The sequence below is a fragment of the Polypterus senegalus genome, chromosome 7, assembly GCF_016835505.1.
Source record: "Polypterus senegalus isolate Bchr_013 chromosome 7, ASM1683550v1, whole genome shotgun sequence".
NCBI classification, from domain to species: Eukaryota; Metazoa; Chordata; class Cladistia; order Polypteriformes; family Polypteridae; genus Polypterus; species Polypterus senegalus.
Window position 1 is genome coordinate 145937312 of NC_053160.1, and position 20740 is coordinate 145958051.

A 20740-nucleotide genomic window follows, 5' to 3' on the forward strand; every position below is an offset into this window, starting at 1 on the left:
ATACTGACTTATTTGCAAATGTATTTATTTAATAATTCCATCCATTATCCAACCCGCTATATCCTAACTGCAAGGTCACGGGGGTCTACTGAAGCCAATCCCAGCAATTTGTTCGAAATATTCTTCAATAGTAGTCAATCTAACAGGACTCACCTTTGAGGCTGCGTTTGTAATTTTAATTTAATTTATTCAAAGTTTAAACAACTATTTCAGGTGGTATTTCTGTTATTTTTTTCAACTCCCTCCATTTTAACTGTTCAATGCTCCATTCTGATGACTGCACAGAATAACGACGTATATGCGATCCACATTTGATACGTAAGATTTCAATCTCCTTCCATCACTACGTGCAGAGTACTGCAGACATGGTAAAAGTATAGCATATTTAAAACAAAAATACAAAACTAGGATGAAATAAACATTTATAAATAAGGACCTATCTCTCAGCTGTAGAAAGTATTATTACTAAGAATTACTGTACTAATATACGGTTAAATTAAGACAAGCCCTTCTGGCAACGGCAACCTAGGAAAAAAATAATTCTAGCGTAATAAAAGTATTTCACTTTGCTCAGCTGTTAATCAAACATATCTGTAATAACAATAACAACAAACCAGCCTGTAAACAAATATCGATGACTCGAGAAAACACGACGAACATTCCCCTTCTTGAGAGGGCGGGCATTCACCGAGCGGTACTTGCAGGTAATTGGTGCGCAAAAAGTGAATGACAGGAGCTCCCCACATTCCCAGTGCTTGCAAAATTATAATAGGACTCTGATCTATCCAATGATACCGTAGATAACTGGTTTCTTATTTAGCTTGAAAGAAAATTTCTTGGACAAAGCATTCCCAGGGCCACGAGGAAATAGGCTCTTGATAGATACATCTGTTCGAAGTAGGTAAGGACTTTAATTGCGTGACGGTGCAAACCTGAGTCCAAAACTCATATCACAGGGACAGCTCGCGATAATACAGTATTTCAACAACTACTGCTAGAATATTTTACGGTACAAGGTGTTCATGTTTAGTTCATTTGGCGTCATACTTAAATTATCATTCGATCTGTTGGCGATGTTAAAAAACATACATGACTACGATAAATTCTAATGAACACTCAAAATTATACTATAATTAAAAGTGTATTTTATGTTTTAGAGTTAAAACGATTTACCATGCGTATCATATTAATTTATTCACAATCCTGCTTAATTCCGTTCAAAGGTTTGGGCACCCGGAACTTGTCCACATGGCAGGAGCGCACTAAGCCTCATCGTTGGACTCATAAATTAAACAAACATATCCGTGTTGTGAGATTGGGGTAGGGGGGAGAGTGCCATTATACGCAGTGAATAACCCAAGTTGACTGTGGAGGTTGTGAAAATGCCACACCGCGCTAAACGCTTTGCCACGGGGTTACCACAGGGTGCGGCGAGAAGACTTTTTTAAAAAAAGAAGAGTGTACAGCCAAGACTAGAACAAACCAAATGAGATAATTTTGCATGTGGGGAGGCATTTATTTCACTCTTGCACCTTCATGGCATTTTCTTGCCTTTTCAGAATTTAAGGACACCTGCATCCTCCTGCAAGACCACTAACCCGCAACAGAAAACCTCTATATGCATTTTTATTTCATCAAGTTGAATATTAGATTACTGCATTGCTGGTAATAATTACTAGTTGTCCAATCTAGTCTCCTTCCTTTACACCCTAATTAAAAGTATTTTTTTCCTCTTCTGTTTTTCCTTCTTCTTTTAACTACACCCAGCCTCTTTATAACATACTTCTTACTACAGACAGGAAGATTACACACTTTGTTTAAATCTTGCTTAACACGCTTTAAGTTAATGTATAGTAAATGACTGCAGTTTTTTTTTAAAGAAGACACACAGTGATATTTTTTTTTCATTAAACTTTTTTTGTCATGGAAATTTCTGATAGTTGTGAAAATTCATAAATGGATGTGACACAGAAAATAATTTAAAAAAAGGCAACTATACATTCAGTGCAGTGTAAGGTAGTTGTACTGTGCGTATAGACTACAGTGAAATTCTTGCTTGTTCGAAAACATTTAGCACATTGCCAGGCTCCTGCACCACGTTAAACTAGTTATGTGATAAAATACAAAACTTAATTTTATTGAATGGAAAACAAAAATCATCTGATGTTATTTCTTATTCTTGTCTCCATCTGCTTATTCGGTTATGCTCCCATGAGTAAAACCCTGAGAAAAAATCCAGTGCAGTTGTTTTAAACCCTGACTTTGGACTGTTTATGCTCAACAACTTCAGCTAGAGTATCTGTAAAGTCGATATCACATTACAAGACTTCTAATTGAACAGGATGTCAAACTTGACAATTACAGTTGCTGCCTTTTGAATCGTCAGTATAGAGAACACTTGCAGTAGCAACTTTGCACATACCTGTAAGCCACAGAATTCCCAAGGTAAGCAAGGTGCATGCCCAGAGTTGTTCAATTTTTCACCAGAATTACTGAACGAAGCAACTTCTTTGATTCAAGGAGCTCTGAATGGCTAGCAGAGATTAGGTAATATTTAAGATAAGGGCAGTGACTTAGCAAAGTTGTTTGTGAACAAGAGGTGCTGTTGTTGTGAGAACAGAGCCAAGCAGTGTGTGGAGTAGGAAGTAGCAAAGTGATAGCTCTGTATACACATTATCATAAGGAGCAAAGGCTGTGTTACTGTTCTCAAGTTTGTATTATTAGTTAAAAATTTTAAATTACAAATATCTGTAGTAACTTTTTTTTTACTGTATTTTCTGGGTTTTTCTGGTATTTGATAATTTAAAGGTTAACTTGATTACATTTTACTATTATAAAGCAGTAGCATGTGAAACGAATTTCATGAATATGGTACGTATTTTATAAGCTCTGTGTGCAATATAAATTACTGTTAGTTGATAATCTGTAAAAAATAACTTTTTAAGGTACTTCTGACATTTGTGTTTAAAGGAATTCTTTACAGTAAAGTTGCAATGGGTGGTACAGTAACGCAGTGCTTAGTGTCACTACTTTACAGATCCGGTGTCCTGGGTTTGCAGAAATTCCTCCCACATCCCTAAAGCTGTGCCAATTAGGTTGTCATCTCTAAATTGGTCCTATAGGAGTGTGCCCTGGAGTGGACTGGTGCCCTGTCCAGGACCATTTCCAGCCTTGCACCCAGTTCTGCCAGAATAGGCTCCATTGGATTTAGCAGTTTTGAGAACAGTATAGTATATTATGGATTGATAGATCTCTATATAGAGTAGGTAGTGTCTGTTTTTTGTGAACAAACTAATTTCTGCGGCACTTTAAAACTGTTAATTGTAAAATGCATTACATCATCATTGTGTATGCACTTAACTGATATTATGACATTTATTATATCATCTTTACTTATATAATAAACTGATATTGTGAAAAGCATTATATCATAATTACCTATGCACTAATGACTTTGTAATGTAATTTAGTTTTACCTTTTCTCTGTTTACTTTACATTGTGCCAGTGCTTACTTATCTTTTGTCATAGTTTTTTGGCAGAAATAAGAACTTGCATATTGCGTAATATTTATCACTAGAACTGTCTTGCATAGTCATGCATATACTAAGGGGCCATTTTATTAGGTGTTCCTGTTTTTAGTATCCATTTTATTGCTCGTTTAAAAAAAAATATATATATATATATATACTAGCCATGTGCGCCCAACTACGTTGCATGTTAAAGTTGTCTGTGAAGGGCTCCCTGTTTAAACACGACTGCCAGTCGTGAACTGGGCCCTTCGTCGCACAGCATTATGGTTTTTTATAAGGGAAACAATTACAAAAGAAAACCCTTGGATATTGATTCGACAGGAACGGCCTACTCTGAATCACTTTCCAAATAGTAATTATGTGGTCGTGTAGGAGCATTTCTGCTTCTGTCCGTTCACAGTCCGTCTCGTTTTCACGACGCTATCGTTTCCTCTCACAATGTCTTCTCAACCTTTCTCCAATCTCGCAGGTTGCTTTGTGGCAATCCAAAAAGTAAGGCAATATACACGGAGCAATGGTTATAAAAGGGGGACACATAGGTATCCAGGCTCTTTAAAGCATAAATAGGGATCACTTCACTAACATGTGAGCAAGCCACGGTACAACTGTGAGACGCACAGCACTCGCCGGCTACAACGTAGCAATAATAATTTCCGGAACGTGCTGTTACATTGTCATTCATTTTACCCACTGTCTTTCTTTCATTCATATGTTACGTAGGCACGTACCTTTTATCTTCGGCAATCTCATTCTCTAACCAGGCCTCAGGAGCTAACCAGCGTAACACTGTCCACCACCCCTTTCGTTATTCCGGCACATTGTTGACATCCGTGTGTAACAACAACATACTAAAACTGGAAGGTGGTCTATGCATGCATGGAATTCGCGGACAAACAAAGATCAAGATCTAAATGAAGATCTCTTTAGTTAATTTAAAGCACAACAATTTGTTTAGTTTGAATTTTTTGAGGTGTGACTGGAGTACTACAGTCTTCAGTAGTATAAGCCTGGAGGAGATTCTTAATGCAATGCCTATGTTTTAGCTGTCTCTCTACTACCATCTAGTGCTTCTTCTTCTAATTCATTCGCGGACAAACAAAGATCAAGATCCAAATGAAGATTATATAATATATTATATCTATAATAATAAAAGGCAAAGCCCTCACTGACTCACTGACTGACTCATCACTAATTCTCCAACTTCCCATGTAGGTAGAAAGCTGAAATTTGGCAGGCTTATTCCTTACAGCTTACTTACAAAAGTTAAGCAGGTTTCATTTCGAAATTCTACACGTAACGGTCATAACGGTCGACAACATCCACCATGTTGAACTTTCTTATTTATGGCCCCATCTTCTCTAAATTTGGTAGGCGGCTTCCCTGCGCTAACCGAAACCAATGTACGTACTTATTTCGGTGGTATGATGCTGAATGTCACTTCAACACAAGTCCTGCAAATACTGTCGTAATTGAAACAAACCATGAAACTCAAACCGATTATTACAGCAGCAATCCAAGCTGTGAGATTTGAGACAAGATTGCTTTTCACATGGCCAACTGTATATTGCATGCTTAAGAGTAAGCTCAGCGCACAGCTTGGTCATATTACAACCGGAGTGCCGAACTGACAATGTGGTATACAAAGAGATCCTTAACAAATAATTATTGGTATATTTTCCCTCAGTTTAAAAAGGTTTAATTTTCTTCTTAATAAAACTTTTAGGGCAGTACTTTGCCGCTGCGAAGCGTGGGTATTTTGCTAGTATATATATATATAAACCATTCTGTTTTAAAAAATGTAGAGAAGTATGTACAGTTCAGAAGGAGACAATGCAAGAATAACATTTGTGGCTTTGAAAATATCATGATTGTGGGACTTATATGTGCTGAATAGATTTATCAGGAACAGTAACCACGCTTTTTACTGAGGAAAGTGTCACAATGTTATCTTGGATGGATCACCACCCTAAACCCTAATTTAATGTACAATCCCTGGAGTATCTCCAAAAAATTATGAGTGCCCGGGGATTTTTTATTTTTTACCATTATTTATGTGCCCCTTTTTTTAGTGCCTAAATTAATTTGTTATTTTAAAGCACTTTATTATCCTCTTTTATATGTCCTTTTAAGATTCTATATTTATATAAATTTTACCCCTTTTTTATTTCAAATTTTAGTGTGATTTTATATTTGACCAATAGGGGGCGCTATTTTTAAACCCTCCTTTCGAGTCGGATTTTTAAATACACAATGAATGAAATTTTATAAGGATATGTAAATTATTTAATTTATGAATATTTTAGGACATTTTAACAGGGTTTTATGGTGTTTTTAATAACTTGAAGGTAGAGGGTGTGTGTCGCTTTAAGAATTTTTAATTTTGGAAATATGTGTGCCAGTGCATGCCAGTCCTGGCCATATCCTCTATCCTAACCCTAACAAGTAACCCTGTAGTGCTGGATCCCAGCTCATAGTCAAAGGGCCATTCAGTCCTTTTGTCAAGGCCCATTCCAACTGTTAGTCACTAACAATTTTTAATCTTTCAAACTGAGCAGACACTTTCTATACAAGGCATTACACCCCATGGTGAAGGCAGCCAAGTTCCACTGGCATTGTTACAAGAGCTGGCAACACCCATTTCTTCCCTGAGACGACACCTTAAGGCCCAGTTCCACTCCTGTATGATTATAAATTACTTACAGCCCTGATTGCGCCTAAAGATGGCTACTAATTTGAGTCAGAATTTAATTGGAAAAGTATTGCTAGTTAATCAACAGGCTGTGATAAGCTGTGTGTCAGTAACTTTGTCTAAATATTTAATATTATATGTGTGTTAAAGTCCATCTTCTCCTTTTGATGTCTAAATGTTTTGTTGTACTTTTTTGCCCTGTAGGTGGTTTTTAAAGTTGTTCACTATGGTAATTGCAAAGTCGTGGATACTGAAGAAGCACTTTGTGGGATTCCCCAAATTAAGTGATTTCGAGCTGAAAAAAGAAGAGCTTCCTCCATTAAATGATGGAGGTATGTGAAGCTGCTCCCACCTTGCTTATGTTTTCTCTCTAGCCTTGTATCTCTTTTTCTTTTGTCTTTGTTAAATTAATCCTACTCCAACTCCCTGTTAAAAGTAAGTTTTATGTTATGTAATGGCGGCATGGTGGCACAGTGGGTAGCGCTGCTGCCTTGCAGTAAGGAGATCCGGATTCGCTTCCTGGGTTCTCCCTGTGTGGAGTTTTGCATGTTCTCCCCGTGTCTGTGTGGGTTTCCTCCAGGTACTCCGGTTTCCTTCCACAGTCCAAAAGACATGCAGGTTAGGTGCATTGGCGATCCTAAATTGTCCCTAGTGTGTGCTTGGTGTGTATGTGTGTGTCCTGTGGTGGACTGGCGCCTTGCCCGGAGTTTGTTCTTGCCTTGCGCCCTGTGCTGGCTGGGATTGGCTCAGGCTGACCCCCATGACCCTGTGTTAGGATATAGCGGGTTGGAGAATGACTGACTGACTGACTGTTATGTAATGGAAGATTAGACACATATATAATAAAGAGAAATATATAGTATTACTTAGAACCTGCACCCTACTAACCTTTTGAAAACTCAAAGGTTACATTATGAAATGTAGTTATGTACAATTTGCTTTTTCAATTAGAAGGTGCTTGTTTTTCTTATAGCAGCCCACATTCTTCATGCCATAGTATAATTCTCAATAACCAATGTGCCATAATGATGTTGCAGCTGTATAAGGAGGCACAATTTGTTTCTTGCCATTGATGGTCAAGTGTGCTTAAAGACTTCTTGTCCTTAAAGGAATATTCCAACCCAAAAATTATATATTTGTTATATGTTATTAACACCTTATATTACTGGTTTGTAGTGCTGGCCAAGAAAAAAAAATGTAAACTCATGTTTCTGATGGAATGGGAGTCTGTGGTGACTAGCACTGGATAGCAGCAAACAACATCTAAAATGTTCTTAAAAATGTAACATTTTGCATGTTGTGAGAATAAAACCGGATGACTTGACATGTGGATTATGCTACATGAGTAATTTTAGATTTCATCATAGACATTTTAGATGTTATTTGCTGTTGTCTAGCATTGGTCGCCATAGGCTGCCCTTCTATCTCCATTCTCTATGAAAACATGATATTAAAAAGTTTTCTTGGCTTTGGCTACAAGCAGCATGGGGTAAGTAGCATATAAAATCAGTAACATTGTTCAGTGGCACATCCATTTAATGTAATTTCCACTCAGTTGTAGGCAAAAATTGCCAGCAGGCTTCTTCTTCTTAAAACAAATAACCAGAATGTGTGTGTCTTAAAACAGGATGGCGTGATGCATAGTGAAACAGTGCAAAAAAGTTTTAAGTTACACCACCACGTAATATAGCAGGTCTTTGTTATTTAAGCATGCGTCTTGATATACTGTGCTATCTTGACTCGTCTGCTGTCATTTATTGTTTTTAGAATGAAAATAAAAAACTGCATTCATGGCACACAGTATCTTTTTTACATATTTTATTCAGCATTGCCAGAGTCAGTACAATTTCATATTACTTACCATTGAAAAATATATGCATACTGTGTATGGTGTTCCAAAGCCTTTCCCAGCCACAACGGGCACAAGTCCATTGCGTGGCACAAAGGAACACACTCACATTCACTCATACCAATTGCTTTATAAATAAACATAAGAATTTAAGTCAGCTGGGGGCAAGCCCCAGGTGGCTGCCAAGTAATTGTAATGGTGGTATGAAGGGATGATATATATGGGCAAGTACTGGGTGGTGGGCATGTATTGGGAGAGTATTGAAGCATGACCTTAAATAATGAATTCTTCATCAAAACTATCAAATAGTTATCAAGCAAAAGAAACATGAAATCATTTACTCTGTTTCAGAAACAGTTTTTATTCAGGGCAGTGCTTAAAGTAAGATGTATATAATTATCTAGCATTTGAAGAGTGAAAGACTGCATCAGCATTTATCTGCAAGATGGAAAAAATAAGGGTTATTACCACTATAAAAAAGGAAATGAAGATTAAAAACACAAAGTTTTAGGTGTGTAGACTTCATCAACTGTCCAATGCAAGCTATACAGCTGGAATTGGTGTCTCCTACCTTCTTGTCCCTTTTTCAGCTTTGGAGTAACCTTTAATTTTTCAATACATACTACAGTATATGTTTAAAATGACCACAGCACTCCCGTTTACATGTGCAGCGCATGTTTTTTATATATCTTAACTAATGCATTTTTATTACTTTTTACTACTTTTAGAGGTGTTTCTTGAGGCCGAGTTTCTCAGTGTTGATCCTTACATGAGGTAAGCAGTCATATAACATTTCATTGGTAGAAGATTGTTGATTGCAGAGAGTTTTTAATAATGACTTGTCGAAATCATGCATATGTAACATGTATATTAATAAACTTATGCATCTACAATATTTTATTTGGCAAAACACTAATGAAGTCTTTTAATAATCCTCTTCACCACTCAAACTAAATTATCACTTTTGTACGAGTAACTGTACTGACGTGTTAGTAGAATTTATTTTATAACAAATACAAATGGATATCATGTAATAACCAAACCATTTAATACCACATTTCATTGGGTTTAGTACTAACCAACTCATTACTTGATTATGTTAGAGCTGATATTATGCTTTAGTAGTATTCCCATCACAGTGCACTATTAATTAAATTACTTCTTAAAATATGATAAAAAAAACTCTCTAAATAGAAGGTTCTCAGGGCACATGCCCTACTTTAAATTAATTTATTAATTCAGGAACAGGAATAAAAGAATTCAGGCATATGAAATGCATATTTGAGTTTAACTGTTAAGGTCTTGTTTTATTCTGATTTGCAAAACTGGCTGTAGATTCAGTAAATGTTTGTTTCCATAAGAAAGGCAGCCACTGGAGATAGTAAATTCAGTTACTTAAAACATGTGATCCTTACAAGAAATTAAGTTTGATCAAGTAAGGAATATGCGGTATAAATTTACATCAGCCAGTAAACCAAGGGAAAAAAAAGAAATTAATCCACATTCAAAGAAATATGATTTACATCATCCATCTGGTTTCTACTTTGTGTATCCAGTTCAGGGATGCAGAGAGCAAGTACTTATTTTAACAGATGTGGAAACCAAAAGGTAGGTGCTTAAGATACATATCTTTGGGATATTGGTAAAAACCAAAGCAATCAGAAGAAAATTCATACAACCTCCAGAAAAATATATAAACTCCACACATACGGTGCCTAAGCCCAGCCTCATGATCTTTGTGGAAGAAGTACTAGCCACTGCACTACCATGCTGCACTGATTAACAGTAACAACCTCAAAACAGAAGTACCATTGCTGTCATACTAACTAGTCGTACTAACTAGAAATTCCTTTATTGTCTACAAAGATGATAAACGTTAATCTTTTTATTACTCGACAAGTGGTTGCCTTACAGTTGTACAGCTGTCCATGCGCATTCCTACTTTTGAATATTCGGCTTGTGCAGAGATGTCCATTTCTTTTACCAGTTATGTCATAAACATTTCTTAATGAGTCTAACATTTAATAAGTTCAGATTTGTTTTCAGACCAGTAAATTGAGTTGTGTTGGCTTTGCTTACCCCACCCAATCTGTGGCCAGCCTGCCTTTGTCTAAAAATAATACAGCAGCATACGAAAGATAGCACTGCTCCAACTAAATGCAAAAGGAAAATGTTTTGTATATCCTTTTAATTTACTCAAGTATCAATCTGCATAACATTGAGTTTAATAAATGGCAGTAATTTAGATGAAATTATATTGTATCTTGGTTCAAAATTTCATATAAAGACTAAACAATTGTTGGTGACCTTTTAAGTATGCCAGATTGATTTAGTTGCACACATTAATTGTGAAATAAAAAAATGACACTGTTCTTTGAAATTCATATTTGGGCAAAATTATCTTATTGACAGAGGACAGTATCTTAATAGCCATTACAGAATAAAGCATTTGCAGATATCTAGTAATGTGCCAGGGTCTAATCAGTAATGGTGGTGAACAAGTATTTTCAGAGCCTAACAAAACTTATTGCTGTTTATACAATGTAAAAGTAGATTTGATTAAATATACTTAAATTGTCTCCAAATTAAATTAAAACTTTTCAGGAGCTAAAGAGAATAAAAAGAAGAAAGTATATATATCCTCTCTCTCTCTCTCTCTCTCTCTCTCTCTCTCTCTCTCTCTATATATATATATATATATATATATATATATATATATATATATATATATATATATATATATATATATATATATATATATATATATATATATATATATATATATAAAATCCTAAGCCTAAAAGTGCAATGTTTTTATATGACGTTTTTCATTACGTTTTAAATCGGGCTTGTTTTAAAACCTACATATACTGTATATGTTTGGTATCATTCTTTTCAGAATTTATCAAACTTTAATGTGATGTTGTTAGATTTTCATATTCTTATTCCGTGTTTAAATTATAAACTAAAAAATATCAAGAACTCGTGTCCCGCAAGATGAGTCTTTGTGCCAACAGATTTAACCATGCCTGGGGCCGGAAATAAAAGACAAAGAGGTGATGACAAAGACAGCTGCTGTACAGGCTTTTAAATGTTTGAAGCGCCACGTATCTTCACAACACGAGCGGCAGAAATGCGGAATGACTAGCGTGTAGCGCAGGCAAGCGGGGTTGGCAAGTGAAGTGAGCAGGGGGTAAGCCCCCTAGTATAAAGTAAAAATATATATGCTACTATATATTGTCAATAACAGGCTTGTAGGTGGCAGTAAGATTGTGAGACCTGTCTGAATAAACTACAGGTTTACATGTAAATTCATTAAAGAAGCATTTTTAAAACCTGGAATGATCTGTAAAGTTACTAATGTGCAGAAAAATATTACTTGTTTGGAATGTTTGAAAACAACAAAAATATTTATTTATATAGCACATTTTCATACAAAAAATGTAGCTCAAAGTGCTTGTCATAATGAAGAATAGAAAATTAAAAGACACAGCAAGAAAAATAAGTCAACATTAATTAACATAGAATAAAAGTAAGGTCCGATGGCCAGGGGAGGACAGAAAAAAAAAAAAAAAACTCTAGACAACTGGAGAAAAAAAAATGAACTCTGCAGGGATTCCAGACCATGAGACCACCCAGTCCCCTCTGTGCAAATATATGTTTATTTATATATATATATACACATTGTCACACACGCGCGCATGGGAGGCAGCTAAAGGGCTCGAGTGAAGGCAGTTCTGAGCCATGCCGGGATGTGGCAGAGCGCACTAACTCTCTTTCTCACTTCCCTGTAGACCTAACCCGGGAGGTTCCACCTGTCTCTCTGGACGTCACTTCTGGGACCGAGCCAATGGAGACAGACCTTGCCAGCTCCGGCCCCCCTGATGTCACATCCGGGACTAAACCAATGAACACGTGCCCGACCCTTATGACCTCACTTCCTGTCTCCCCCTTTAAAAGCCTTCCCTTTTCCCTTCTGTGTCAGTCTTGTTTTGGACTCTGTTGTAAGCACTTCAGTGCTGGTATTTGAAAGAAAACGAAGTTGCAGCCAGGATACCAAATTACATGGGTGGCTGCCCCAAACCTTTTTCTGTCTTTGACTCGTTTTGTGACAGTGGCGTAGCCGGCAGGATGGAGAAGTCCCAGAAGAGAAGGGGACAGGACCTGCAAAACACCCAGGTGGGAGCGTACCGGGGCCGAGTATTCAGGCGGGAGGGTGCCCGTGGTTGGCGAGACCGGTGCGGGCTCCGCTCCCAGCACGCAGAACTAGGCCGTCTAGAGAGGCCAGGGAGTGTGCGGGTGGGGCTCACCGAATTGGGCTGCCCTGGAGGGGGGAGACAAGAGGGACTCAGTATGCTCTCTTGGGGAGAGTGCCTGCCCCCAGTGAAACCACAGCCCCTTTACCACCTTGGGGTGCCCCAGACTGGCAGGTGAGTGAAATAACAAGTGGAGGTTGGACCCTGAGAGGCCGACCAGTAAACAAGCCTGGTCCTTATGGGCAAAAGTATGGCAGTGGCTAACGGCCCTTGGAAAACAAGCCCCACCAGGTCATTGAGCAGGTAGCGTGCTATCTGCTCCTGAAAGCACTTCCCCAGGGCTTCACCCAGCCGGTCTGGGGCGTGCAGTTTAAGAACATGTCTGAGCTCATAGAGCTTCTGGAAACACAGAGGGCGGCCTCACACTCTGGGAGAGCAGAACCGTCCTTCTGCCAAACTCAGCCGGGGTATGTCCCAAGACCTAGCCCCTCCCTGTATAACCCGGAGCTTGCATCGGCGTCCGCGGCGCCGCGGGCACGCAAAACCGCTTGGAGGCGAGGAGGAATGCAGGGGGAAGGGGAGGAGGGCTTGGTGTGCTCTGACAAACCCGTTGACGGTCCCGCATACAGGCGTGGTGATCGTTAACGGGTTTAAAACTTCCGCTCTGCTCGATTCCGCAGCAACATTTCCATTGTTGCCCGCCGCTTTGTGCTACCGCGACAATGGCTAAAATTCAAGACCAGTATAACCTGTGTCCACGGGAAACCCGCTGGTACAGCACCGACTTGTGTCATTAGCTACGGAGGATCAGTCCAGAAAGTAACCGTGGCAATCCTTCCTGATCCTCCGCACCCGGTGATACTAGGGCGGGACTGGTCTGACATTAAAAGCGGCGAGACACATACCACTCCCGGGGTTAAGTTGGGCCTCGTTATGGACGGAGATGAACCGTCTCAAGCTGCCTCCACGCCCGTGTAATCAGCCGGCAGAGAGGTGAAGCAGCCGTCCTGGCTGACGTGGCAACTCCCGGGCCGTCGCAGGCTGACACGTCATCCACCAACGCCGGCGGAGCGGGAGGAAACCACGCCCATTGAGGTCGGCGCTGACCCTCTCTCCGTGTTGCGGTTTCAATTTAAAAGACGCCGGCTTCTTTCAAAGGGAGCAATGGAATGACGACTCCCTGAAGTTTGTAAAAATGCAGTGGTCCTTGTCAATGGCCAGCGCACTAGTCAGTCGATGCCACAGGGCCCCTACTTTGTGTTAGATAATGACCTCCTTTACCGTGTAGCAATGCATGACGGGCAGGAGGCGAGGCTGCTGCTAGTGCCGCGTACCTTCCGGCGGCAGGTCTGCGAGCTAGCACACGCCCACCTCCTAGGTGGCCACCTGGGCACCGAAAAAACTCTGGAGCGGATCAAGCTCCGGTTTTACTGGCCAGGAATTAATGAGGAGGTTCGCCGCTTTGGCGCTTCCTGCCCGGAGTGTCAACTGCGACAGATTCCTAGGAGGGACCGTGCTCCTCTTGTTCCTATTCCCTTGATTGACGTTCCCTTCCACAGAATCGGGGTCGACCTGGTGGGACCTCTAGAGCCCTCAGCCCGAGGACACAAGTACATTTTAGTCCTCGTGGATTATGCTACACGATACCCGAAGCTGTTCCGTTGCGCTCAGCTACCTCTAAAGCCATCGCACGGGAATTACTAGGGGTATTCGCGTGGGGATCCCCAAAGAAGTCTTGACAGACCAGGGGACCCCCTTCACCTCGGAGACGTTCAAGGAGACTGCCAGATTACTGAAAATAAAGCATTTAAAACCTCGTGTATCATCCTCAAACCGACGGATTAGTAGAGAGGTTTAATCAGACTCTCAAGCAAATGCTACGTAAGGTGGTCAGCGAGGATGGAAGGAACTGGGATCAGCTCCTCCCCCTCGTCCTTTTGCCTATCGGAAGTCCCACAAGCCTCCACGGGTTCTCCCCTTTGAACTACTGTATGGGCGACAACCTCGGGGCATATTGGATATTTTGAAAGAAGGCTGGGAAGAAGAGGCTCTTCCCACCACTAACATACTGGAGTATATCGCGCAGTTCGCGATAGATTTGGAAAGATTCGCCTGTCCTTAAAAGTCACATGGAGGAGGCTCAAGCAGCACAGGTTCGCTACTACAACCGGCACGCCTCTTCGGGAGTTCCACCCGGAGATCGGGTCATGGTCCTAGTGCCTACCTCCCACTCTAAGTTGCTTGCCCACTGGCAGGGCCCCTATGAAGTTAAGGAGAGGAAGGGACTGGTCGACTATTTGGTGAGTCAACCCAATCGTCGGCCAAAGGAGCGGTATATCATGTGAACCTGCTGAAACCGTGGAAGGACAGGGACCCTGATCCCTCCTCCGCCAGCCCGCTCACTCTTCGCTCACACACACGACCTTAACTTTGGCGCAGACTTGAGACCCAGGCAACGGCAGGAGCTGGAAACAGTTATCCGGACCGGTCGAGAGGGAGTCAGTGAACACCCCGGAAGGACCTCTCTGATTGAGCACAACATTGTGACAGAGCCCGGGGTTGTTGTCCGAGAACGCCCGTACCGTCTTCCCGAGGCAAAAAAGGCTGAAGTGGAACTGGAGATCAAGCGCATGCTGGAACTAGGTGTAATTGAGGAGAGTTATAGTCCCTGGTCCAGCCCCATTGTGCTCGTCGGTAAGCCTGACGGAGTTGGAGGTTCTGCAATGACTTCCGTCGGCTTAACCAAGTCTCCCAATTTGATGCCTATCCAATGCCACGCGTGGGCGACCTCCTCGAGAGGCTTGGACAGGCTCAATACCTGACCACACTTGACATGACAAAGGGTACTGGCAGGTTCCTTTAACGGACTCCGAAGGAAAAACCCGCGTTTAGTACCCCTAGCGGACACTGGCAGTATCGTGTCCTTCCATTTGGGTTACACGGGCTCCAGCAACCTTTCAGCGTCTGGTGGACAAAGTGCTTCGGCCTCATAACTCATACAGTGCTGCCTACCTAGATGACGTGGTCATCTATTCCAGCACATGGAAGGAACACCACAGCATGTCCAAGCGGTATTACGGACACTTGGTGAGGCGGGCTCGGATTAATCCCAAGAAATGTTTCTTTGGATTAAGCGAGGCCAAATATTTAGGCTACCTGGTGGGTCGGGTACCGTAAGGCCACAGTGCTCCAAAATTGATGCCATTCTGAAATGGCCCGTCCATGAACCAAGCGGCAGGTCCAAGCCTTTCGGTTAGCGGGTACTACCGCCGGTTTGTACCCCGGTTTTCGGAGAAAGCGGCGCCCTTGACTGATTTAACAAAGAAGAGGGCCCCGAACATTGTGGTATGGACTGCAAAAACAGACGCTGCATTTGGTGACTTGAAGAAGGCCCTTACGTCCGCACCTATTTTGATGGCACCTAACTTTTCTTTGCCTTTCATCCTCCAGACGGACGCCGGACACAGGCCTGGGAGCCGTGCTGAGCCAAAGTGTCGATGGTGTGAACACCCGTCATGTTCCTGAGCCGGAAACTGTTGGACCGGAGACCAGGTATGCGGCGGTGGAGAGGGAGGCTCTGGCGATTAAATGGGCGATCACTCAGCTGAGGTACTACCTGTTGGGCCGTGAGTTCACCCTTGTCACGGACCATGCACCTCTACAGTGGATGGCCCTGCACAAGGAGTCGAATCCGCGGGTCACCCGGTGGTTTCTTGACCTGCAGCCGTACAAGTTTTCGCTCGTTCATCGTCGGGGGCTCTCCATGCCAACGCCGATGCTCTCTCGGTTTACGACCTCTCGGTTAAGGTCGCCCGACCCGACGGGTCTGGGCTGAGGGGGCCTTGTCACACACGCGCATGGGAGGCAGCTAAAGGGCTCGAGTGAAGGCAGTTCTGAGCCATGCCGGGATGTGGCAGAGCGCACTAACTCTCTTTCTCACTTCCCTGTAGACCTAACCCGGGAGGTTCCACCTGTCTCTCTGGACGTCACTTCTGGGACCGAGCCAATGGAGACAGACCTTGCCAGCTCCGGCCCCCCTGATGTCACATCCGGGACTAAACCAATGAACAATGAACACGTGCCCGACCCTTATGACCTCACTTCCTGTCTCCCCCTTTAAAAGCCTTCCCTTTTCCCTTCTGTGTCAGTCTTGTTTTGGACTCTGTTGTAAGCACTTCAGTGCTGGTATTTGAAAGAAAAAGTTGCAGCCAGGATACCAAATTACATGGGTGGCTGCCCCAAACCTTTTTCTGTCTTTGACTCGTTTTGTGACAACATATATATATATATATATATATATATATATACAAAAGAAACGTCCCTTTTTCAGGACTGTGTATTTCAACAATAAGGTTTTAAAAATCCAAATAACTTTACAGATCTTCATTGTAAAGGGTTTAAACAATGTTTTCCATGCATGTTCAATTAACCATAATCAATTAATTAACATGCACCTGTGGAATGGTCGTTAAGACCTTAACAGCTTACAGAAAGTAGGCATTTAAGGTCACAGTTCTAAAAACGCAGGACACTAAAGAGACTAGTCTACCGACTGTGAAAAACACCCAAAGAAAGATGCCCAGGGTCCCTGCTCATCTGCGTGAACGTGCATTAGGCATGCTGCAGGGAGGCATGAGGACTGCTGATGTGGCTAGGGCAATAAATTGCCATGTCCGCACTGTGAGACGCCTAAGACAGCGCTACAGGGAGACAGGAAGGACAGCTGATCATCCTCGCAGCGGAAGAGCCCGGATCTCAATCCCATTGAGCACGTCTGGGACCTGTTGGATCGCAGAGTGAGGGCTAGGGCCATTCCCCCCAGAAATGTCCAGGAACTTGCAGGTGCCTTGGTGGAAGAGTGGGGTAACATCTCACAGCAAGAACTGACAAATCTGGTCCAGTTCATGAGGAGGAGATGCACTGCAGTACTTCAAGCAGCTGGTGGCCACACCAGATACTGACTGGTACTTTTGATTTTGAGCCTCCCTTCATTCAGGGACACATTGTGAAACATTTTTAATTTGTCTTATGGTGTTGACTCTTTTACTGTACATACAAATATTTACAAATTAAGTTTACTGAAAGTAAAAACAGTTGAAAGTCAGAGGGCGTTTCTTTTTTTGCTGAGTATATATATATATATATATAAAACATTTCAAGTAAGTGTTCTCTCCTCATTAAATAAGGGAATGAGTCCCATAAAATTAAGCAGCTGTCAGGATAACCTAGAGTAAACACTGTGTTTGAATAATATGTGACTGTACCTAACCTTTCATGTGTGATCTGGATGCTGAATGATAGTTTTGGCCAGTGTGCATGTATGAATGCTTTCTGCCCTGGTTTAGATAATTGAATCAGTCAAACCTACTTAGAATAGATATTGAGCTTAAAGAAAAAGTAGAACTAAAGTGTTTTTAATCAAACATTTCATGACTAGTATAAGCAGAGAAATTAAGTTTCTGTATAGAGTTGCTGGGCTGTGTGATGGCATGAAGAACACTGAAATCAAGGAGGACATTGGAAAATTACCACAATTCTTCCTAAGTGAGAGAAGCCAGTTGAGTTTCCTGTGGATGTATTCTAAGCAGAGATTATTATACCTCTGGGCTTGCCACAAAATTTTTGTGTCTAAAACCACACTATTACAGAAGAAATGAAACATGCATGGTTTTCAATTAAGGCAAAAGTAGACTTTATTAAAATGAGTATTTGATTTGCAGAAAGCATCTGAAAGGTTAATTTACAGGCATTTAGATTTAGTTGTTATTGCTCGCTGTTTGGGCTGATTTTAGTGAAAATAGTGTAGTTTTAATCTTATCAAGCGAAAGGTAATTTTAATACTTAGTAAATCATCAACAGCTTAGCATTTGTGACATTCTGAAATATCGTAAAAGGAAGTCTTCAGAATTGTATCAACTTTTAATATGTTTTTTTTTTTATCTTTTTCATAATCTTCAGACCTTACAGCTCTATTCTAATGAAAGAAGGTGATGTTATGATTGGGAGTCAAGTTGCAAGGTACAGTCTATGTTATATGTATATTGTTTAAATATATTTATGCTTATGCCAAGCAGGCAAATTATCTAGCTTTGCTGAAGAGAGAATTTTTCTTATGTTACATCCACCCATTTTTTAAGTCCCGTAATGCAATTCAATGCAATTTCGAATACTGTAGCCAATTCTGGCAGCATTGACCACAAGGGAAGTAGTAAATCGTGATTGAGTGTCTGTTCACTCACAAACTTGCACCTTTCTTGGTCCCTCAACTCTGCATCCATAGCCAAGAGAGCTTGGTAGCAGCAGTACGTTTTGCGAGACTGAAAAGAACTTAGCCTTCCTCCAATAGTCCTCACCATATTCTATAGGAATGCAATTGAAAGTCTGCTTTCTGGTACAGGAGCTGTAATGTTTCAGACTACAACACACTATAGCGGATAGTGAGAGCAGCCGAGAAGGATGTCTGTGCGCCTCTACCTCCCCTGAAAGACATTAACCAAACTTGTTGCTATAACAGCCAGTAACATTATGAAAGACCATTCCCAACCTTTGCATGGACTTTTCTCTCTTCCCTGTCTGACAAATGGTATTGAAGCTTCCGGTCTGTTTCTGTAAGACTAAGTAACCGTTTCATACCACTGGCCATCAGAATTCCGAACACACAAATGTGTCTGGTTCCTGTTTAACCAGTGTCATTCCAGTGAACTACATCATTTTGTGCCTTATATACTTTTCATATTACAATTTGCACTTTTTCAACAGAACCTGCACTTTATTTTCTGTTTACTGTTACAACAGGCACATTTTTGTCCTGTTTTGTGCTTTGATAATGTTATACTTGTCACACACTGAATGCGATTCAATGCTGCAAATTACCTCTGAACAGTATCTTACTTATTGTGCAGTATTACTATATTCTGGAACATTTAAATCCCTTTCACACTATATTGTTATATAGTTGTTTTGACTATCTGTCTGTTTATTTTATATTATTGTATATTGTCTATTTTTTGTATTGTTTCTGACGCACCTTGAACCTTGTTGTATTTTGCTGTATTGTGCTCATGGAGATATGTTGTCTCATCTCATTATGTGCCTGTACACAGTTGCTGATGACAATAAAGTACCTTGACCTTGAGTAAAGCATATTATTTTCCTTGAATCCATACTCCTTAAAAATGCAGCAATTCTGAATGAATATACAGTCTAGTAGATGGTACACATACACAGAGTATTGTTCATTCTAGTTGATAACAGTTTGTTTGAAGTTATTATAGCTATTATTTCATAATGCTTTCAGAAAGTGTATACCGGTGTTTTATTTAACTATTTCGTTTAAAAAATGCAGTTTTTATTTTTGCCAGATTTTGCCAAAAATGGGAGTGATGTTTAGTTTTCAAAAATCTAGTGCATTATTTTTCTATAATACAGGAGAAACATGGGAAAATATTAATTCCAAGAATGTATTACACTATATACATGACAAAAAACTACATCTTGTATGTTAGTCAAATTGGGGTTTACAAAATAAGTCTGAAATAAGGTGTTGTGGGATATCTAAGAGCATCTTCCATTAGAATGCCTCTCAGATATGGTTGTTTTGTAATATTTTCCTAATACTGCTAAAATAAACTTAGAATCAGTAAAACCATGTAAAAGTAAAATCTGGTTCAGAAATGCTTGTGGGTTATGTGAGTAGAAAACACATACTGAAAAAACATCTTGCATAGATTTTAATAGGGTTAAAAAATAAACATACTTAATGAATTACATAACAATAACAGAATAAAGCATTATGAATCAAGTTGAAATAATGCTATGTCTAAATGGCGCAATGCAGTTTTTATCTGCATATTTGTTACAGACTGGAGACATGTAATACATTACAATAATACCAACAACTGAAAATGAATACACCCTTAGATGTTATACAGTCCCTTTGAAAATATTCACCCCTTGACTTTTCATGAATCACAGTGGATTTAATTAGACTTTTAAGACTCTTAGATGTCAAAATGAAAGGAAATCTGAGTATTTTTGTGAGACAAATACTGTTTCTCCAACTTCAAAAATAATATATATTAGGAGATGTCTCTACAAATACAAGAACACACAGTTCAGTATCCAACCTGGAATCAATTTGATTTTCCATGAAGGAAAAGGGAAGGCATGTAAATGTACTGCTGGCAGTCACTCCAGCATGACCTCCATTCTTCCCAAATTGTTCATTTTGGAACCTGGCCCTTCTTCCTTCTGACCATGAAATCTGTGGGTCTTTTTTAAAAGTTCAGTTTTGACTTTGGGGCTGCAGAGGAGTCTGGCAAACATTTTATAATTACAAATTTAGGCTCTGGGTTTTCCTGTGTTTGCTTTATTTTTATCCCCATGTCTGCATAGAGAATGGTCACACTTTTGACT

General features: G+C 40.4%; 1 protein-coding gene across 2 annotated transcripts in view; it reads left to right on the top strand.

The window, feature by feature from the left end:
* The first annotated feature begins 794 nt into the window (after nt 1-794).
* Nucleotides 795-20740, top strand: part of LOC120532905 (prostaglandin reductase 1-like) — a 39801-nt gene continuing 19855 nt past the window's right edge. The window contains exons 1-4 of one of the 2 annotated variants that reach the window (XM_039759385.1): nt 795-901; nt 6425-6552; nt 8798-8843; nt 18284-18343. In XM_039759385.1, the coding sequence (XP_039615319.1) occupies nt 6447-6552; nt 8798-8843; nt 18284-18343 (212 nt within the window). In that variant the 5' untranslated portion in view covers nt 795-901; nt 6425-6446. The remainder of the gene's footprint in view (nt 902-6424; nt 6553-8797; nt 8844-18283; nt 18344-20740) is intronic. The other variant, XM_039759386.1, reaches the window with a different exon arrangement.